Genomic DNA, 17,034 nt, shown 5'->3' with positions numbered 1-17,034 from the left:
TACAAAACTCGATTATTGCTTCGTCTAATAACTTTGATGCCAAATGGCCTTTCCGTAACCTGCACATTATACAATGTATCAGTAGATGCGGGTCCCGTAAATTCTTGCACAAACTGATGAGGAACTTCATAGCGTCTGTTACTTGGATTGGTAATCTGCAAATATTTAAACAAATCACCATTACTTGAGTCAAAACTGTTATTTAATTTTCTAATTCCGAATTAGTTATTAAATGCAAGCTCTAAATAGCAAGTGACATATTCAGTCATTTCATAGAAATTAATTTTAGTCACAACCTTAATTTTGACATTGTTGCATGGCCGTGCACAAATAAACTGTATAAATTTCTAATGGTTCTTATAAAAGTACATAGGTAAAATCTACTGAAGATTTTTATCAACTTGATATGAAAATGACAGTATTTCCAAATATTGATTATGGAATACTAGACTTTTATAAAGTTGATTATTCTCAGTGCTTTTCAATGTTCATCTCCTTACACAATCCCATAAGGATTTTGAATTTTGTTTAAAAAAGTTTGTTAGTTCCTGGAGACTGTGGTTAACAAGATAATATACAAAGGATATGGTACTATTTTCACTTTTGAATCCAAAAAACATACCACTAAATTACTTCCTAGAAAATGGCAGGAATTGATTTTTTTAAAAAATCATGAATACAAGTGATGACTAGTAAAATGTACTGTGTATATTACACTTATACAACACTATTAAGACCTTTCTCAAGTCAAATTTATAACTAATTCTTTATCATAGCCTGTAGTTAAAATAATAAAACTTAACTAATGCTTATAAACTGTAGTTAAAATAATAAAACTTAACTAGTGTTTATTCCATCATAAGTCTCCTCACAATACTGTGCTACATATCTTTCATGGATTATATTTTTAAATTCTCCACAAAATACCAGAAGAAAAAACTATTATGATAATGATGTGACATTTGAGTAAACAAGCTCAAGAAGTGAATTCAGCCTTTAGTTTGGAATAAACACTTCTCAGAAGGGAAAATACATTGGTAAACCAAAAAGCATGTTCATAAAATGCCTTTTAGTCTTTCAACTATCAAATCTTCAGAAATCTCAAAAACCAAACCTTGAACCGGAACCGATTTGGTGTCTGATTCTGAGTTGTGAAGAGAACACGGTTAATGTCATTTCCAAACAGAGTAGGTGAAGATATCCTGTTTAAATTGGCTTCAAGTCCTTAAAGAAGGGAAAAAAGCTAGAATGAGAGACTTGATGTATAAGGATAATAATTATTATTTTCAGATATTTATAATGTTATGACATTTGTTGCCAACGAGTGTTTTTTCAAATCATGTGAAAAATATCATCTCCAGTATATCCAATTTGAACACATTTCTGCGCATTTCTCATTTGAATTCAACTTGAGGTATTTTTCCAGGGAAAAAATTTAACTCTTTTTTGTTTGTACTTCGAACTTAGCATCTTGATTCCGCATGACAGAGCACTTCTCACCAGTATTCGTTGTCCTCAGCCCCTCAGCGTTGTAGCCATGGTTGTTTACAAAGAAGCACCAGGGAATGACAGAGCTATTCCATGGCCTCCAGCAGCAGCCTCGCTGTGCACAAAGTGCCTGATAAAATATTTTTTAAGAGGGAATAATACGATTAGTAGTGTGATCAGGTAGGTTAGTATTTTTTCAATAAATTTATTTTTTATATATATTCAATGACATTGTTTAGCTTATGAAGCAAACATTTCAATATGTGAACATTTCTCCCCAGTCCAGTTGACCAAAATATCTTCAGCAGATTACACCACACCTCCTTTGTTCTTTTTGTTTGAAAGAAATATAAATTTGATGACTGAATTATACTCTGGCCAAAATTTATGCTCTGAGTTGTGATTTATCCAAGTTATGTATTAATACAGATTTTTTGGTAAGCTCTTCTGTATGAAAGGTTGCTGACCACTTGGTGATTATAATATATTGATATATATAATTTATGTTTTTCTGGTGTTAATGGAGAAGAACGAAAGTATTTATTTTGACCTAATTATGAATCAAGCTGCAAGCGAAGCCATCAATGAACTAGTGACCTGAGTTCAAGCTCACATAAAATATTTAAGATAGTTATTGCTGGCATATTAGTTTAGCATTTAACTATTTTATTTTAACTATAAACTGTGGCAAGTATTACAATTAGTTATTGCAATTGCATTTAATAAACATAGCAAAGAACTGGTGTCTTAGTAATTTTATCATCTATATGGGATGATTATGTGAGGAAGAAAAGTTATTATTTATTCAAAATTTGAACAAAATGGTGATGCTATGCATTACCAATGGTATAATTAAAAATATACTTAAAATTTAAATTTAATAGTGTGACACTCTTGCTTAATTTGAATACATATAGGATGTTTTTTTCTTGGTCTATTTGCCATGAAAATATATTAGAACTTTCCATCTTTAGCCTGCTAAGAGTACGCCTTAACTTCTCTACTATTTTTTTTTTTTAATTTTAAGGTGTTTTCCTTAGGATGAGTGTGCTTGCCAGGGAGAGACAGAGCTCAAGAGAGGGAAAGTGAGAAATCATCCCTTTCGCGAGGGATAGCCAAGCTGCAATCCCTTCTCCTTTATTCTCCTCCTGGGATTTGGGCGTGCATACAGACACACCCAGCATGATTTCCAAGCTACCAAGTTCAGGACCTGAACTGCACTTTACCTTGCAGGAGTCCAGCAATGTAACCACTACACTGTCTCCTGGCCCCCTTCTCTCCTATTTTTACATCAAATTAAAATGGCATTACATACATACACACACACACACATACACACACAGATACACATACATTCATAGGGTCCACCTTAATCCAGTATGACTTCATCTTAATTCATTGCATTTCCAAGGTTGTATTCTGCAGCTCCAAGTTAGCATAGATTTTTGGAGGACATTATCAAAACTACTATATATACAACAAAACATATTTGCTTAAGAATGGTCATCTCTACTGTTACTTTAAAAAATTAATTTTAGTTTATTTTGTGAATATTTTGAGACTTATTTATGAATAGTTTTTTCCTTTTTTTCAGATTTTTAGCTATTTTCCCCATTACTTTTCATTCCTCATTAATTTCATATGTCTTTTCTTTTAAGTTGAAAAGGCAAAAAAGTAAAATATATTAAGATATACATTGAATATATGTTAACCGGAAACTATAATTAGTATTATTTTGCTAAATTATAATAGGTAAAATTCAAGCTTGTTACATTTATTATATATGTGTATGAGTATCTACATAGACAGGTTATCTGTCTCTCTCAGTCTCTCTCTCTCTTCTTCTCTTTCTCTAGAAATAATAAATTTTTTAAGAGAGACTTTTGGTATATGTTGCATGTATTTGCCGGAGAGACAGAGACACAGAAATTAAGAAATTACCCTCCAGGGTGTTGGCCTCACCACAATCCCTTCTCTTGTATTCTCCTCTCAGGATTTTGGACACACACGCACACACACCCAGCATGTGTTTCAAGCTTCTGGGTCTGGGACTCAAACCATGGTCTGCCTTGTGGCAGTCCAGTGACACATTCATTATGCCATCTAGTGATCCCAAAATAAATAATTTTAAAAAAGAAGATGAGGCCCAGAAGGTGGTGTGGTGGTTAAGGGGCTAGACTCCCATATGGCTACCATGGTTTGAGTCCTGAACCTGGCAGCTTGCTTTCTTACTTTCTCTTTCTCTCTCTCTGGTCAAATTAAAAAGAATAATAATAATGAATTAAATTAAATAATTTCAAAAGAAAGAAGAAAAGATGAGACATCAGAGATTTCTCTCCATCTTTCTGTGTGCACAGAGAAAATGTTTTGTGAGAACACAGAAAGAAGGCAGTTATCTATTAGTTAGGAGAGGTCACACCAGGAACCGACCCTAATAGCATCTTGATCTTGAACTTCTGGCCTCTAGAACTGTGGGTAAATAAAAGTCATGTTTAAGCAATTCAGTTTACGATAATTTGTTATGACAGCCTGAACTGACAAACATATTCTAGGTGCAATTATGGCTGTTTTTCACATTACCATTGCCTATTCAATATTTTTTCATCATTGTATAAGTATGCATGTATTTTTAAATTAAAATTATTCATGAAATAAATTTAATACAAAAAATATTTATTGTCAAATGTTTGGCCATAATAAATCTCCTTCATATACATGAATACCCAACAGAAATGTTTTTTTCACTAAGAAAATTTTTAAAAAATTATTATGACCAAATTTAATTTTAACAACCTTATTTAAATCAAATAATAGACGGCATGCTTCTCAGATTTAGAAATGTAAGTATATATTGGGACCAATAAGTGGCATGGTGATTAAGGGGTTGGACTCCCACATGGTTGACCACAGTTCAAGTCCTAGACCTCGAGGCTTGCTTTCTCACTCTCCCTCTCTTCTTTGTGTCTGTCTCTCTGGTGAGTGAACACACCTCATAGCAAATTTTAAAAAATAATAATAATGATGGTAAATATGATTAAATAATAAACAATTTTTAAAAAGAAATGTAAGTATAAATATTTTAGATGGTTGTTCTAGGTGAAATTTGAGATGATGTAAAATTAACATATGAAGAATTTTAAAGAATCTTCAGTGAATTTAATAAGAAAATATTACTAACATTATTAATAATACTATTAAGTAAGTACAAAGATCAAAATTGTAAAACTCTTGAGTGGCAAAATTTGAATAAGTATCTTCTTCATAATTTGAAACATTTCCCAAAGAGAGGGAAAACAGTACCGTTTCTTTTAATAATTTTAGGTAGAATTTTTTTTTTATTCATTTATTATTTTTTAATCATTATCTAGATGAATACTACCTTGTGATATTATCCACTTAGAGAAAATGATAAGATTATAGTTAATGAATAGTGACTATGAGTTGTAGAAAAATAAACACATTGAACTTCAAATTTACCATAGCTCCAATTCCAGCTTTGCCTATTAACTAGCAGAGTGACCCTGACTCTCATTTAATTTATTTAGCCTTGCAAAACTCTAATTTTCCATTTAAACTGATCATCTCTTTAAAATTATTTGAATAAATTTCACTTTCCCTCATTAAAAAGTCAAAACACTTAAACTCATTTGAGATACACTAAGACTCAAAAAGTGAACATTACTTTCTTTTCTTAAATGACATACACAAATACTTTTGATCCAGTTTAATTCATAAGTGTTATTGTTTCATATCGTAAACATTCTTCAGCCCTCTAATAGGTTAGGTTGATATTAAACACTAAGGTAGGCATCGAAACCCTAAACATTGGGTTTTAAATGTTTCTTACACAAACTCTGGCAGCCCTTCATTGTTTCTAATAGAATTCATCTTAAACTTCAGTAATTTCTTAGAGATTATAAACTAAGGAAGATATCTGGCCCTCTCATAAGTGTATCACAATAAATACCATGTCACCCAGCTCTGTTCTCTGCCATAGGACCTGCTATTCTTAATGCAGTCCTAAGGACAGGCTCTATTATTGGTAATGTTTCTTTGGCAAATTCATCAGAAAATTTTGTGTAAATTACACTGTAACAAAGGTAGAGTAGGGCTAATGAAAATTTTAGGGTTCATTTGTAACAGATATTTTATGTGTGGTGGTGATGCAGAGTTGGAGATACAAGGTTTAGATACGTATATTACAGTATTAGAAAAATGCGGGTATATACCTACAAACACTCACTGACCTTTATTTATACATAGATTTATAGTGAAAAAGGAAGAGTCATTTTAGGGTAACATAAACCCAATGAGGTTAATTTTCTCTATTTATTCCTCTTCTAATAGCCAAATAATTAAAAATTAATAATGTTTAATAATGAGCATTATTTTATTTTCCACAGATAACTTTTTAATGACACTATTACAAATGCTATAATGGAGCATAGATAAGTCTCTCAAATATTCTATATTATAAACTGTTATAATTTTTTAGAGAGATTTTTGCTGCAAGGAGCTTGTGCTAGCCAGAGATATAGAGAGAGGCAAAGAGAGAGAAAGTTAGAAATCACCCTCTGAGGGAGATGGCCATGCCGCAATCTCGTTTCCTCCATTCTGCTCCCAAGATTGTGACACACATGCACACATACCCAGCATGAGTTTCAAGCCACCAGGTCTGGGGCTCTAGCCACAATTGACCATGTGGGAGTCCTGCAACTTAACCATTATGCCACCTGCTGGCTGCAAAAGGTATAATAATTTTTTAAGAAGTATATTTGGGGGACCAGCAATTAGCCTAATGTCTATGTAGTTGGACTCCCACGTAGTCAATTGCGGTTGGCGTCTCAGACCCGGTGGCTTAAAACTCACGCCGGGTGCGTGTGCATGCATGCCCAAGATCCTGAGAGGAGAATGGAGGAGAAGAGATTGTGGCGTGGCCATCCCCCCTGAGGGGTGATTTCTCACTTTCTGCCTCTCTGTTTCTCTCTGTCTGTCTGGTGAGCACACGCACCCTATAGCAAAAAGAAAAAAACTTTCAAAAAAAAAGTATATTTGAGAGGATAAAATGTTATGAAATTTTATAAAATAAAGTATAGCTTGTTCATCATGGATGAATGTTACCTTGTTAATTTGAATTAAATAGAGGTACAGATAAGCCGTCTCAATGACTTATCTATCATCTCTTTATTCAGAACTACAATAAAAAGATAAATTCAACCTAATTTATGTAGATCTTTAGTAATATAAAATTGATACACATTGGGCAATTATCTTAATATAGCAATGTATATATTTATAAACAATATTGAGAATTTTGTTGCATACCTGTGTTGGAAATTGTTCTGGGATGCAGTTTATTCTCTCATTGATGGGATCATTTATTTCATTTGGACATCTTCCTGAGCTTGAAGGATCTGTAGTAGTAGCTGGATTTGAAGTAGGGAAGATGTTTGGGCAGAAAATAACACAATGAAATAAAGCATAATATGAGATGCTTTGGATTTTTAAAGTAACAAGTGCTTTATGAAAGAATATATGAACTTATATTTAATGAAAATGAATAAATGATAAAATCTGTTTTTAAAAGGACCTATAGATTCAAGCCTCATGTATTAGAAGAAAAAGATCCAAATAATTTAAAATTGACTATGTAGAACCCTATTGACTATTTCTTCAAGAAGACAAAATACATTTGCAACAAGTGTTGGTATAAATTCTAAAGCAAACAAAATGTACATTCACATCATATTTACAATTACAGATAAAGAAAGAAGATGGAGAATCTTAGAACTGGGAAAGGTAAAGACCAGGACACAAGAAGTTAGAGAAGAGAAAAACAGGAAGAAAAAGATACTTGCAAGGAAATTATTTGAAAAAGTTGAGAATAGCAAATAAATTTAGGTCCCAAGTCTATTTAAAGAAAACATTGGGGCCAGCAAGTGACGAGATGGTTGGGGCACTGGACTCCCACATGGCTGACTGTGGTTCGAGTCCTGCACCTGGTAGCTTGCTTTCTCACTTTCTCTCTCTCTCTCTCTCTCTCTCTCATGTGCGCACATGAGCACACGTCTTCTAGCAAATTTAAATAATGATAATAATAATAAAATAATAATTTTTAAAAATAAGCATTGTAGCAATCAGATATAGGTAAGATAAAATTGATTACTTCATGCTATAGTGAGCTTTAGTTTCTGAAATAAGAAAAAGACTAACAGCAACAATAAATTCTCACTATAGTTAGATTAGAAGTTAATGTGTAACATCTTTTACAGTTCTTATTTATTTGGTCAAGAGAGATTTAATGTGTAACATCTTTTACAGTTCTTATTTCTTTAGACAAGAGATACTGATGAAAGGAAAGTAGATTTGATGGTCCAAAGTAGCATGAACCAACTCTTAGGATAGAAATATCCAGAAAAAAATAAGACACCTCAAGTCTTGTTTTACTTTTACTTTTCTCTACCTGCCTTTCTCATGCAGCCTCTCTCTCAACAAAAAGTGAGTCAAGACAAAGAGAATATTTGCCCAATATCCCACCACCTTTGCAAGGGTCCAAAGGCTAGAACAAAAAACCCTGTTTTCCCACTGATGAGAAAACCAGTAAGACTATCAACAATCAGTGGTTGTTCTGATACATTAACCCCCGGATCCTTTTGCATCTTTGCTTTTTTCCAAGCACCGTAATTAGAACTTCAATTAATATCAAAGTACGTGGATTCTTTCATTACAAAAGCTCTTCACTGTACTAACTGCAGGATAATGAGCTGAGAAAGTAGAAGTAATTGTATAACTTTCCTTAGGTCTCTTGGTGTGATTCATTTCACAAAGATGATTATTCTGACTTTTAAACATTTATTTATTTTTCTCTCTATTTGTCATTGTTAAGCCACTGGGTCTGGAACTTGAAGGGTGGTCGGTCATGTGGTATCCCAGAACCCTAACCACCATGCCAACTGCTGGCCTTCACACAGATTAGTTTTAAAACCAGTAACTAGAGATCAGCAGATGGCATAATGGTTACATCACTGGAGTCCCATGTAGTCAATAGCAGTTCAAATTCTGGGCCTAGCAGCTTAAAATTCACACTAGGTGTATGTGCATACTTACCCAAAATCTTGAGAGGAGAATGGAGGAGAAGAGATTGCAGCATGGCCCTCGCCCCTGGTGTGATTTCTCGCTTTCTGTCTCTCTGTCTCTCTGATGAGTACATGTTCCCTATAGCAAAAATTTCTCTAAGAAAAAAAAAGTAACTATTGTGGAATAACTTTCTCTTAACCTCATTATAAAAAATATTTTATCATTTTTTAAAATTTATATTTCTGTACTTTTTTTATAAGACAAAAATTATAGAATATGATTTTTCTTTTACCCCAAAGATTATTATTAACATTACTTACCTTCAGTAGCAGGTGTTTTAGTTGCTAAAACAACAACAAGGGCAATAGCTATTATAGTAACTATGGCAAACAGGACAATCAGAGTGACTTCTAATCCACTAAATTTCTTCCGTGCCATCTAAAGATAAAAAAATATGTATTTCAAATGCAAAATAAATAACTTTAATAAATTACAATCAGTTATGAAATTATATACATCATTTTTTTTTAGAGGTTTTTGCTATAGGGCACGTGTGCTCAGCAGAAAGACAGAGAGAGACAGAAAGACTGAAAGTGAGAAACCCCCCCCCAGTGTTGATGGCCACGCCACAGTCCCTTCTCCTCCATTCTCCTCTCGGGATCTTGGGCACACATGCACATGCACCTGGTGTGAGTTTAGGCCACTGGGTCTGGGACCCAAACCACTGTCAACTACCTGGGAGTCCAGAGACATAACCATTATGCCAACTGCTGGTCCCGTAAACATTGGTTTTTATTAAGTATAATGAAAACAACAGAAGCGAGCACTGTCAGTTTATGACTTAAAGTAGTGTAGATTGACAAAAATGTAAGCAACACACACAAGGTTAAGCCAACGGATTTCATTAGTGATACACAGTATAGTTCCCTAAGATGAAAATGCAAAGGGAAATATATCTCCAAGCATGTATGTCTTGCCCTCTCATTATAGAGCATTTTTCAGGTGAAAGAAGTCTCTACTTGTACTATTCCTTAGTTCTCACAATTCTGTGAAAGAAAAGTCCAGCTTAGAGAGAAAGCTAAATATAAGTCAAAAAATTGAGTTATTTTTATTCTAATGCTCGTGTTCCCCTTTCCAACATTAATTTTATATACCAATATTGTAAAGAAAGTATGTAAGTGTGTGTGTGTGTGTGTGTGTGTGTGTGTATGTATATATGTAGGAAGACAATATATATTTGGGAGTCACTGTGTTTAAGAAAAAATTTCAACTATATTGCTCTAAAGTCCTCCATAAAATAGCAAATAAAATATACCCATTTTATATATATATGCACACACACACACGTACATGTATTTAAGTAATACTATGCATTTGAATTAATATAGAGAGTACTTAAATGTAGATTGGAAATAATTTTTCTTCAAAAATTTGTTTAGCATATTTAATTTAATTTTTACCACATATGTCTCATTTTTATTTCAGTTTTCAAATTTCCATGGGTCTTCTGTATTCCATGATTTTTATATAAATCTCAATTCAAAGGCATTAAAAGTTAGAATTTAGCATTCCCATGGTAAATGCTTTACTAAATGGGGTTTACTAAATGGTTTTAAAATCGTTTTCAAATTTAAAACTATATATGTATTTGCCAGAGAGTACATACAGTCACTGAAGAGAGATGTCCAGAGAGTACATACAGTCACTGAAGAGAGACGGAGAGAGAAGGAAAGGAAGGCAATACCCTTCATGGGCCAAGGTCATGATGCCACAGTCCCTCTCTTGTACACGCATAACTTGGTGTGTTTCTCAAGCCACTGGGTCCCAGTCTCAAGCTGCACAGTTGGTCATGGAGGACACAGCCACCTTAACCACCAGGGCATGGGATGACCTATAAAAATCTCTTTTTGTTTGTTTGTTTTTGTCTCTCAATAGTCCCTTCTCCATGACTATGTTGGTTTGTGTACCCAGTTTCCTCACCCTAAAATCCTCTTTCTCATCTCCCATATTTTTCTACCACATCAGTCATTCAATAATTTCTGCTGATTTCACCTCCAGAATATTTTCAGAATCACATCCTCATCCCATCCCCAACACTGAAGCATCTTTTTTTGGACAGCCTGCCTGTATGTTACTCGATCTTCCTTCATCTTTTCCCCATTGACTCTCCTAGGTGAGTTCCAATTTATTCTCAGTTCAAATGCCCTGGACTCTTTGAGTATGCTCGGAGGAAAAATTAGTCTGTTTGTTCTCCATTTTTATCATAGCACGCAGAAAATGTACTGCAATTACTAATGCGTATGTCAACTTTCTCCATTAGAGGCTCCATTCTTAGTAACAAGAATCTTGAAAATAGTTCCGAGACTGATACTGAGTAAACTCAGGCTTAATTTTTAACTACATCTTATAAATAAATGTTTAAAGATTTGCATGAAATTTTAGCATATAATTTCTTCTTGTCAATATGTAAGCTATTGCATCAGTAATCTTCATAGAAACTAAATGTGATATAATGTAATCAGTATAACAAGTGAGACAGGTGTTTAGAAAATGAAACCTCGTTCTTTGATGTTGTATAAGAAATGACAGGCTCACATTTACTGTATGGATAAGTGTAAGTTTCATTTAAAATCATAGTCTACTTTGGTATCAAGAAGCCAATAACAAGGATTGTGTTTTCCGTTTCCTTAAGAAAAATATAAGGAAAAGATAAATGCATGTTGTCATGAAGCAAATTCTGCTTAATCTAGAAAAATAAGGACAAAATTAATGTACCAAAATTAAATTACTCACATGAATACTCATAAAAATCAGTATTAAAATTGTTCATCTACTGTACGGGGTAGTTATAGTGATCATATTTTGAAATGCAATAATTTTCAGCAAAACTTCTTTTCTGAATCTGTATTTTGATAGCTTTTCTCTGTATATTTATTATCAAAAGAAATATTCTTTACTAGATGGTGGTGTGATGACTGGTATGCAAAGAAAATGTTAGACTACATAAAGTGTTTTATAAATGTAACATCCTCCTGTCTATATAGATGTCTTAAATACAGTATATTTAATCACACTTAAATAGAATATTCTTCTACTGTACAATCTTTATTCTCTTCTATGCAGAGCGATTAAGAAAAACTTGACATAATCCCACCTAAATCTGATGAAATTATAAAGAAGAACTAGACAAAAAAAAATCTCATATCTTAAAAACAATTAGAATTCTTTCTTTTGTTTTGATAGATGTGATTTTAAAATGACAGCTTAAAATATGTTGTTTCATTGTTTTAAACAAGTGCAGGTAGAGGGGACTATTGCTAAACTGAATTAAGGGAAAACATGAAAGTAGTATAAAAAAGTATTTGAAGACTCACCTTATTTCATAGCCTGTTCTGTTTGCTTTGTTGTACCAGAGTTGAGTGAGGCTGTCAAAGTAATGATCAGGGAAAATTGCTCAGGTATATATTGACCTACTCATAAATCTTTATTGTGCCTTTACTAGCCTATCATAACTAAATAAACTTTTGTTCAATATGCAGTTGTTAAAAGCTTTAACCCTGGAAGTAGTTTGCATAAATATTTCTCTCTGGGTATCTAAGTTAATTAATAATTGTACTCTCAGCCCTTTATTTCTAGAAGCTATGAACTATCCTAATATAAAAGTCATTATTCCAATTGGTTTTAATTTTTTGAAAATTGTATTTCTTGCATTATTTGGATATTGCTTTAATAATTGCTTTATCTTACTGTGTGAAATTTAAAACCTCACTGGGATACAAAAACGTTTTAAAGATAAAATTTGTAAAACATCTGTAGGAACTAACAGTTAGGAGTTAGTATTTCATAAAAAGCAATAACTAAATACAAGTTTTTCCTTGTGTCTCATTATTATCTTTAAGATTGAGAAACTGGGGGACCAGCAGGTGGTATTGTGATTAAGGCACTGGACACTCCCATGTGACTAACCACGGTTCAAATCCTGGACCTGGTGTCTTGCTTTCTCACTCTCTCATTTTCTCTCTCTGTGTCTCTCTCTCTGGTCAAATTAAAATAAATGAATGAATAAATAAAATTATATCAATAATTCTTTTAAAAAAAGATTGAAAAACTGACCAAATTCATATGTATAAAATGTTAGAATAGAAATAAAATATATAGATAAGTAATTGAAAACATAAAATCATTATTTTATTTATATATTTATTCTTTATGTTCATCACTGAATTGTTTATATAAATCACATTGTAAACAGTTCTCATTTCATCTAATAAAATTTATAGACTGAGTTACACTATTGGTTCAAGCTAGTATAGTGTTTAAGAGCAAAGGATTTGATATAAGAGTTCTAGGTATAAAAGTCAGTCGTACTACATATATCTGAGAAACCGTAAGAAATTTTATACCTTTCTAAAGGCTAAGTCTCTTTTCCTACAAAGCGTTATGGAAAGATCTATTCCTATGGTCACTGTGAGAATTACATGAGCTATTGCAGTCTATTATTATTATTGCAGCTCTACTGAGAGAGTCCAATTTGACTCTGACATGGTCAATATCCGGGATCTGCCCATAAACGGACGACTACCTTTTCGGAGAAATACGTGTTAAAATAATGGGGTTATATAGAGTAGAGCAAGTAATTTTTTCTCTAGTCTGAATTTATGAGTTTAAAGAGAAGCATATATGTGGGCTACTAAAAGACTCAGAGGGAATGTAAAGGAGAGAACTTCAGGTATATAAAGAATAATTATATGGAAATTAGATTAGAATAATTCTAGAATGACTCACTGTGCAGAACCAAATCCAATATAGTAGGTCTTAAAAGGGATTCACAGATGTGAAAATATAATTATCTATGCGAAAAATCTCATAAGATCTACCCATATCTCCTAGATCATCACTTTAACTATAGCAAGGTCATAGTATATAAGGTCAATATACAAAGTTCAATAAAGCTCCTACATAAGAGCAATAAACAAACACTGAAACTAAAATACAGAAATATATGTAATTGGATAGATAGATGATAATTTACAATAGCATCAAAAAATGAATACCTGAAGGGACCAGCAGGTGGCATGGTGGTTAAGGCGCTGGACACTCCTACATGGCCGACCAGAGTTCGAGTCCTGAATCTGGTGACTTGCTTTCTCACTTCCTTTCTCTCTCACTATCACCCTCTGTCTCTCACTGGTCAAATTAAGAAATAAACGAATGAGTAAATAAAAAAATAAAATAAATAATTATTTTTTAAAAAAATGAATACTTGGCTATAAATCTAACAAAATATATACAAAATATTCTGAAAATTTCAAATATTAATGAAAGAAGTCAAAGAAGATCTGAATAAATAGAGAGATATACCATATTCATAAATTAGAACACTCATTATTAAGTCATAAATTATCTACAATTAGATTATATATTCAATATTCAAAGTTAAATTGAAATTCTAGTTATGAATGTACTATCCACAATTAGACTATATATTGGATAAATCCAGATTAAAATTTCAGTGAATCGATATAGATAAACTGATAGTAAATTTTGTATGTCAAGTTTTGTAGCAATTTTGTTCATAATTTCCCCAAACTGAAAGCAACCCAAGTGTCTCTCAACACCTGGCATAGCCAGATAATAGCAAACTGGTCAGCAATGAGCAGCTAAGAACTATTTATTCATACAGTAAGATGGACTTAATCTTAAATTTCAGATTGTTTTCCCAAAAACTTTAATTCTGTTATGAGTTAAGATAAATAATAAGTTTGTAACTCTTTTTTTTAAGAGTGAGAGCAAACATTCTTTTCGACTTGCCACATCTTTGAACTGAAACTGTATGTTTCAGTCGAATTTTTATTAGTCTCCCTTTATATTTTCTTTTATTTACAGAAATATTGTAAGCAATGCCTTTGGTTTCTGCAATCAAAAATTTTCTGTGAGTTTGCATTTCCATGACTTCTGTTTCACATCCAGATCTTCCATCTGCTGCCACGAGCTGGCCTTTGCCTTGAATAATTTTTTTTTATTTCTTTTGTCCCATTCTTTCTCCTGTTCTAGTTCTGGTTCCTTTGATGAATCTCAAACAATAGGTGAACACTGTGTTCATAAGCTGTTTAGAAGGTAAATTTAGAAAATAGCACAATAACACAGGCATTCAATTATAAGCATAAGGATATTATGTACAGAAATTAAAGAAGTCTTCTTAAAATACATTGCTTTAATTTTAAAGAAAATAGAATTTTTTTAAACTTTCAGTTATTAATATACAAATTATGTAAAAAATTTAAAACAGCGTGAAGCAAAATACCCCCACATTGAATTGGTTAGGTAATAGGAAAAACAATTATAAACACCAATGATGAAATTGAATCGTAAGTGATATTTTACACCTCATGTAATCAGAACAGATCTAAGCTACTCTTCAGATTAGTGCTCAAGTGCTCATAGTCTTTCTTGGGTTGTGATGTACTTAAGACTTTGTCATTTGCACTTCAGAGTTTGATACAGATGGTGGTTAAATCATGTTTATCAAATAGGCCCTTGGGGTTGAAAGTTATATGAATTCATATGCTAGTTTCATGTGTTGCTGGACACCAGAATGCAACAGAAGAGAAGACAAAAACTTGATTTGCACAGTGATAATGCAGAGTTTCTTCAAAAATCAAAGTCATCAAAAAATGTTAGAAAGAGTTAACAAAAATAGAAGCAATGACCATGTGGGAAGGGGAGAAAGGATGGAAGGAGAGAGTAGGAATTGCCTAGTTAGACAATTAGACTTTGTGCTACTTCTAGAAGTCAGAAACAGATGTAGTAGATACAAATACAAGAACCGAAACCAAGGCTCCTGCCTAAAGACACATAACAGACTTTGGATGAAAAGGAATTTCACAAAGCAGCAAAATGAGATAGGCTAGCACCTTCAGAAAGACCACGAGATGGGTGGAATGTATGCTACCATAAACTGAAAAATGGCACATACAACATGGTAATTATTTTCCCTGGAATGCCTGAGAATCTGTAGCTATGCTATAAAGGCAGACAAATAATTAGGATTAATTTTACTTTAGACTATAGAATTTGAATTATATTTTTTTAGAGAATCAAATCAAGGAAAAATCCACATATTACATGTCACTCATAATACATATATCTAGTTCATTGTTCCCAGCTTTCCCCACGAACTGGGAAAAACCTCAGAAAACATCTAATGCAGTGTTTTGGATAGCCAACCACAAGATCACTAGCAGAAAACTGGAAATTACCTCCCATAGAAATGTTTTGAAAGGAATAATACATCAGCTCATTCCACAAATATGGAATTGTTAGGAATTCCTACTTTCTGATAGATGAACTTCACCGACACAATTTCTCTAAAATGTGTGTGTTTTATTCATATTTTAAAATGTGGAGATTCTTGAACTCACCAGGTGGTGTGATGGTTAAGGCGAGGAACTTCCACATGGTTGACCATGGTTTGAGATCTGGACCCAGTGCCTTAAAAAATCACGCTTGGTTGTCTGTGCCTGAATGCCCAAAATCACAGGAGGAGACTAAAGGACAAGGACTGCAGTGTGGCCATCCTCCCTGAGGGGAGTAATTTCTCACTTTCTCTATCTCTGTCTCTCTCTTTCTCCCTTGGACAAGTTCACAATTTTTTGCCACAACCTATGGCAAAAAATCTTTCATAAAAATGAAGAGGGACCAACAGATAGCATAGAGATTACATCACTAGACTTCCTCATAGTCAGCTGCAGTTCGAGTCCCCACTCCTCAGCTTAAACTCACATCAGGCATGTGTTGCATGTATGTCCAAAGTCCCAAGAGGAGAGGGCATTGTGGTGAGAACATTCCCCCTGGGGAGCTGATTTCTTGCTTTCTGTCTCTCCGGCAAGCACACATGCCCTATAGCAAAACTCTATTTCTTAAAAAATAAAATACAAAAATTCTGGGGACTTTGGGAATGCATGCAAACACACCCAGCATGATTTTCAAGCTGCAGGATTCTGGGTTCAAACCGCAGTCAGTCATGTGGGAGTCCAGTGTCTTTGTATATTGACCTTGTGTTCAGCCATTTTGCTAAACTCACTTACTCGTCGTTGTACCATTTTTGTAATTATTGATATTTTTTATGTCAATGACTATGTCTATTTTAGAGAAAATTTTCTTTTCTTTCCAATTTGTTTTTCTGACATAATATTTGCCACATTTGTGGCCTCCAATACAATGTTAAATTGAAATGATGTAAACAGTCATTCTTGCCTTGTTCCTTTTGCCTTGTTCCATATTTGCAGGTTGATTTTGTGGTTACTTTTGCTTAAATTGAAGAAATTTTCTTCCTAGTTGTCTAAAATGGATGTTAAATTTTATTATTTTTTAAAACTTCATTTCTTTCATCCATGAATGAAAGTGACAGAGATAGAGAGAGCACCTCAACAAGGTCTTGAACCCACTTAGCCTAAGGCAGCCAGAGAT

The 17,034-nt window shown here is 33.2% G+C and overlaps 1 protein-coding gene across 1 annotated transcript in view; it reads right to left on the bottom strand.

Annotated features, from left to right (window-relative positions):
- The window catches only part of SI (sucrase-isomaltase), a 99,548-nt gene extending 82,881 nt beyond the window's left edge, over nucleotides 1-16,667 (bottom strand). The window contains exons 1-6 of the mRNA XM_027772543.1: nucleotides 16,653-16,667; nucleotides 8,886-9,003; nucleotides 6,814-6,914; nucleotides 1,501-1,618; nucleotides 1,115-1,224; nucleotides 4-155 (exon numbers count right to left, since the gene is read on the bottom strand). Coding sequence (XP_027628344.1) covers nucleotides 4-155; nucleotides 1,115-1,224; nucleotides 1,501-1,618; nucleotides 6,814-6,914; nucleotides 8,886-9,003; nucleotides 16,653-16,667 — 614 coding nt within the window. The remainder of the gene's footprint in view (nucleotides 1-3; nucleotides 156-1,114; nucleotides 1,225-1,500; nucleotides 1,619-6,813; nucleotides 6,915-8,885; nucleotides 9,004-16,652) is intronic.
- Nucleotides 16,668-17,034: the final 367 nt, after the last annotated feature.

Source organism: Tupaia chinensis, unplaced genomic scaffold, assembly GCF_000334495.1.
Source record: "Tupaia chinensis unplaced genomic scaffold, TupChi_1.0 Scaffold000281_1, whole genome shotgun sequence".
Taxonomy (NCBI): Eukaryota; Metazoa; Chordata; class Mammalia; order Scandentia; family Tupaiidae; genus Tupaia; species Tupaia belangeri.
This window is presented reverse-complemented; position numbering and strand designations above follow the sequence as displayed.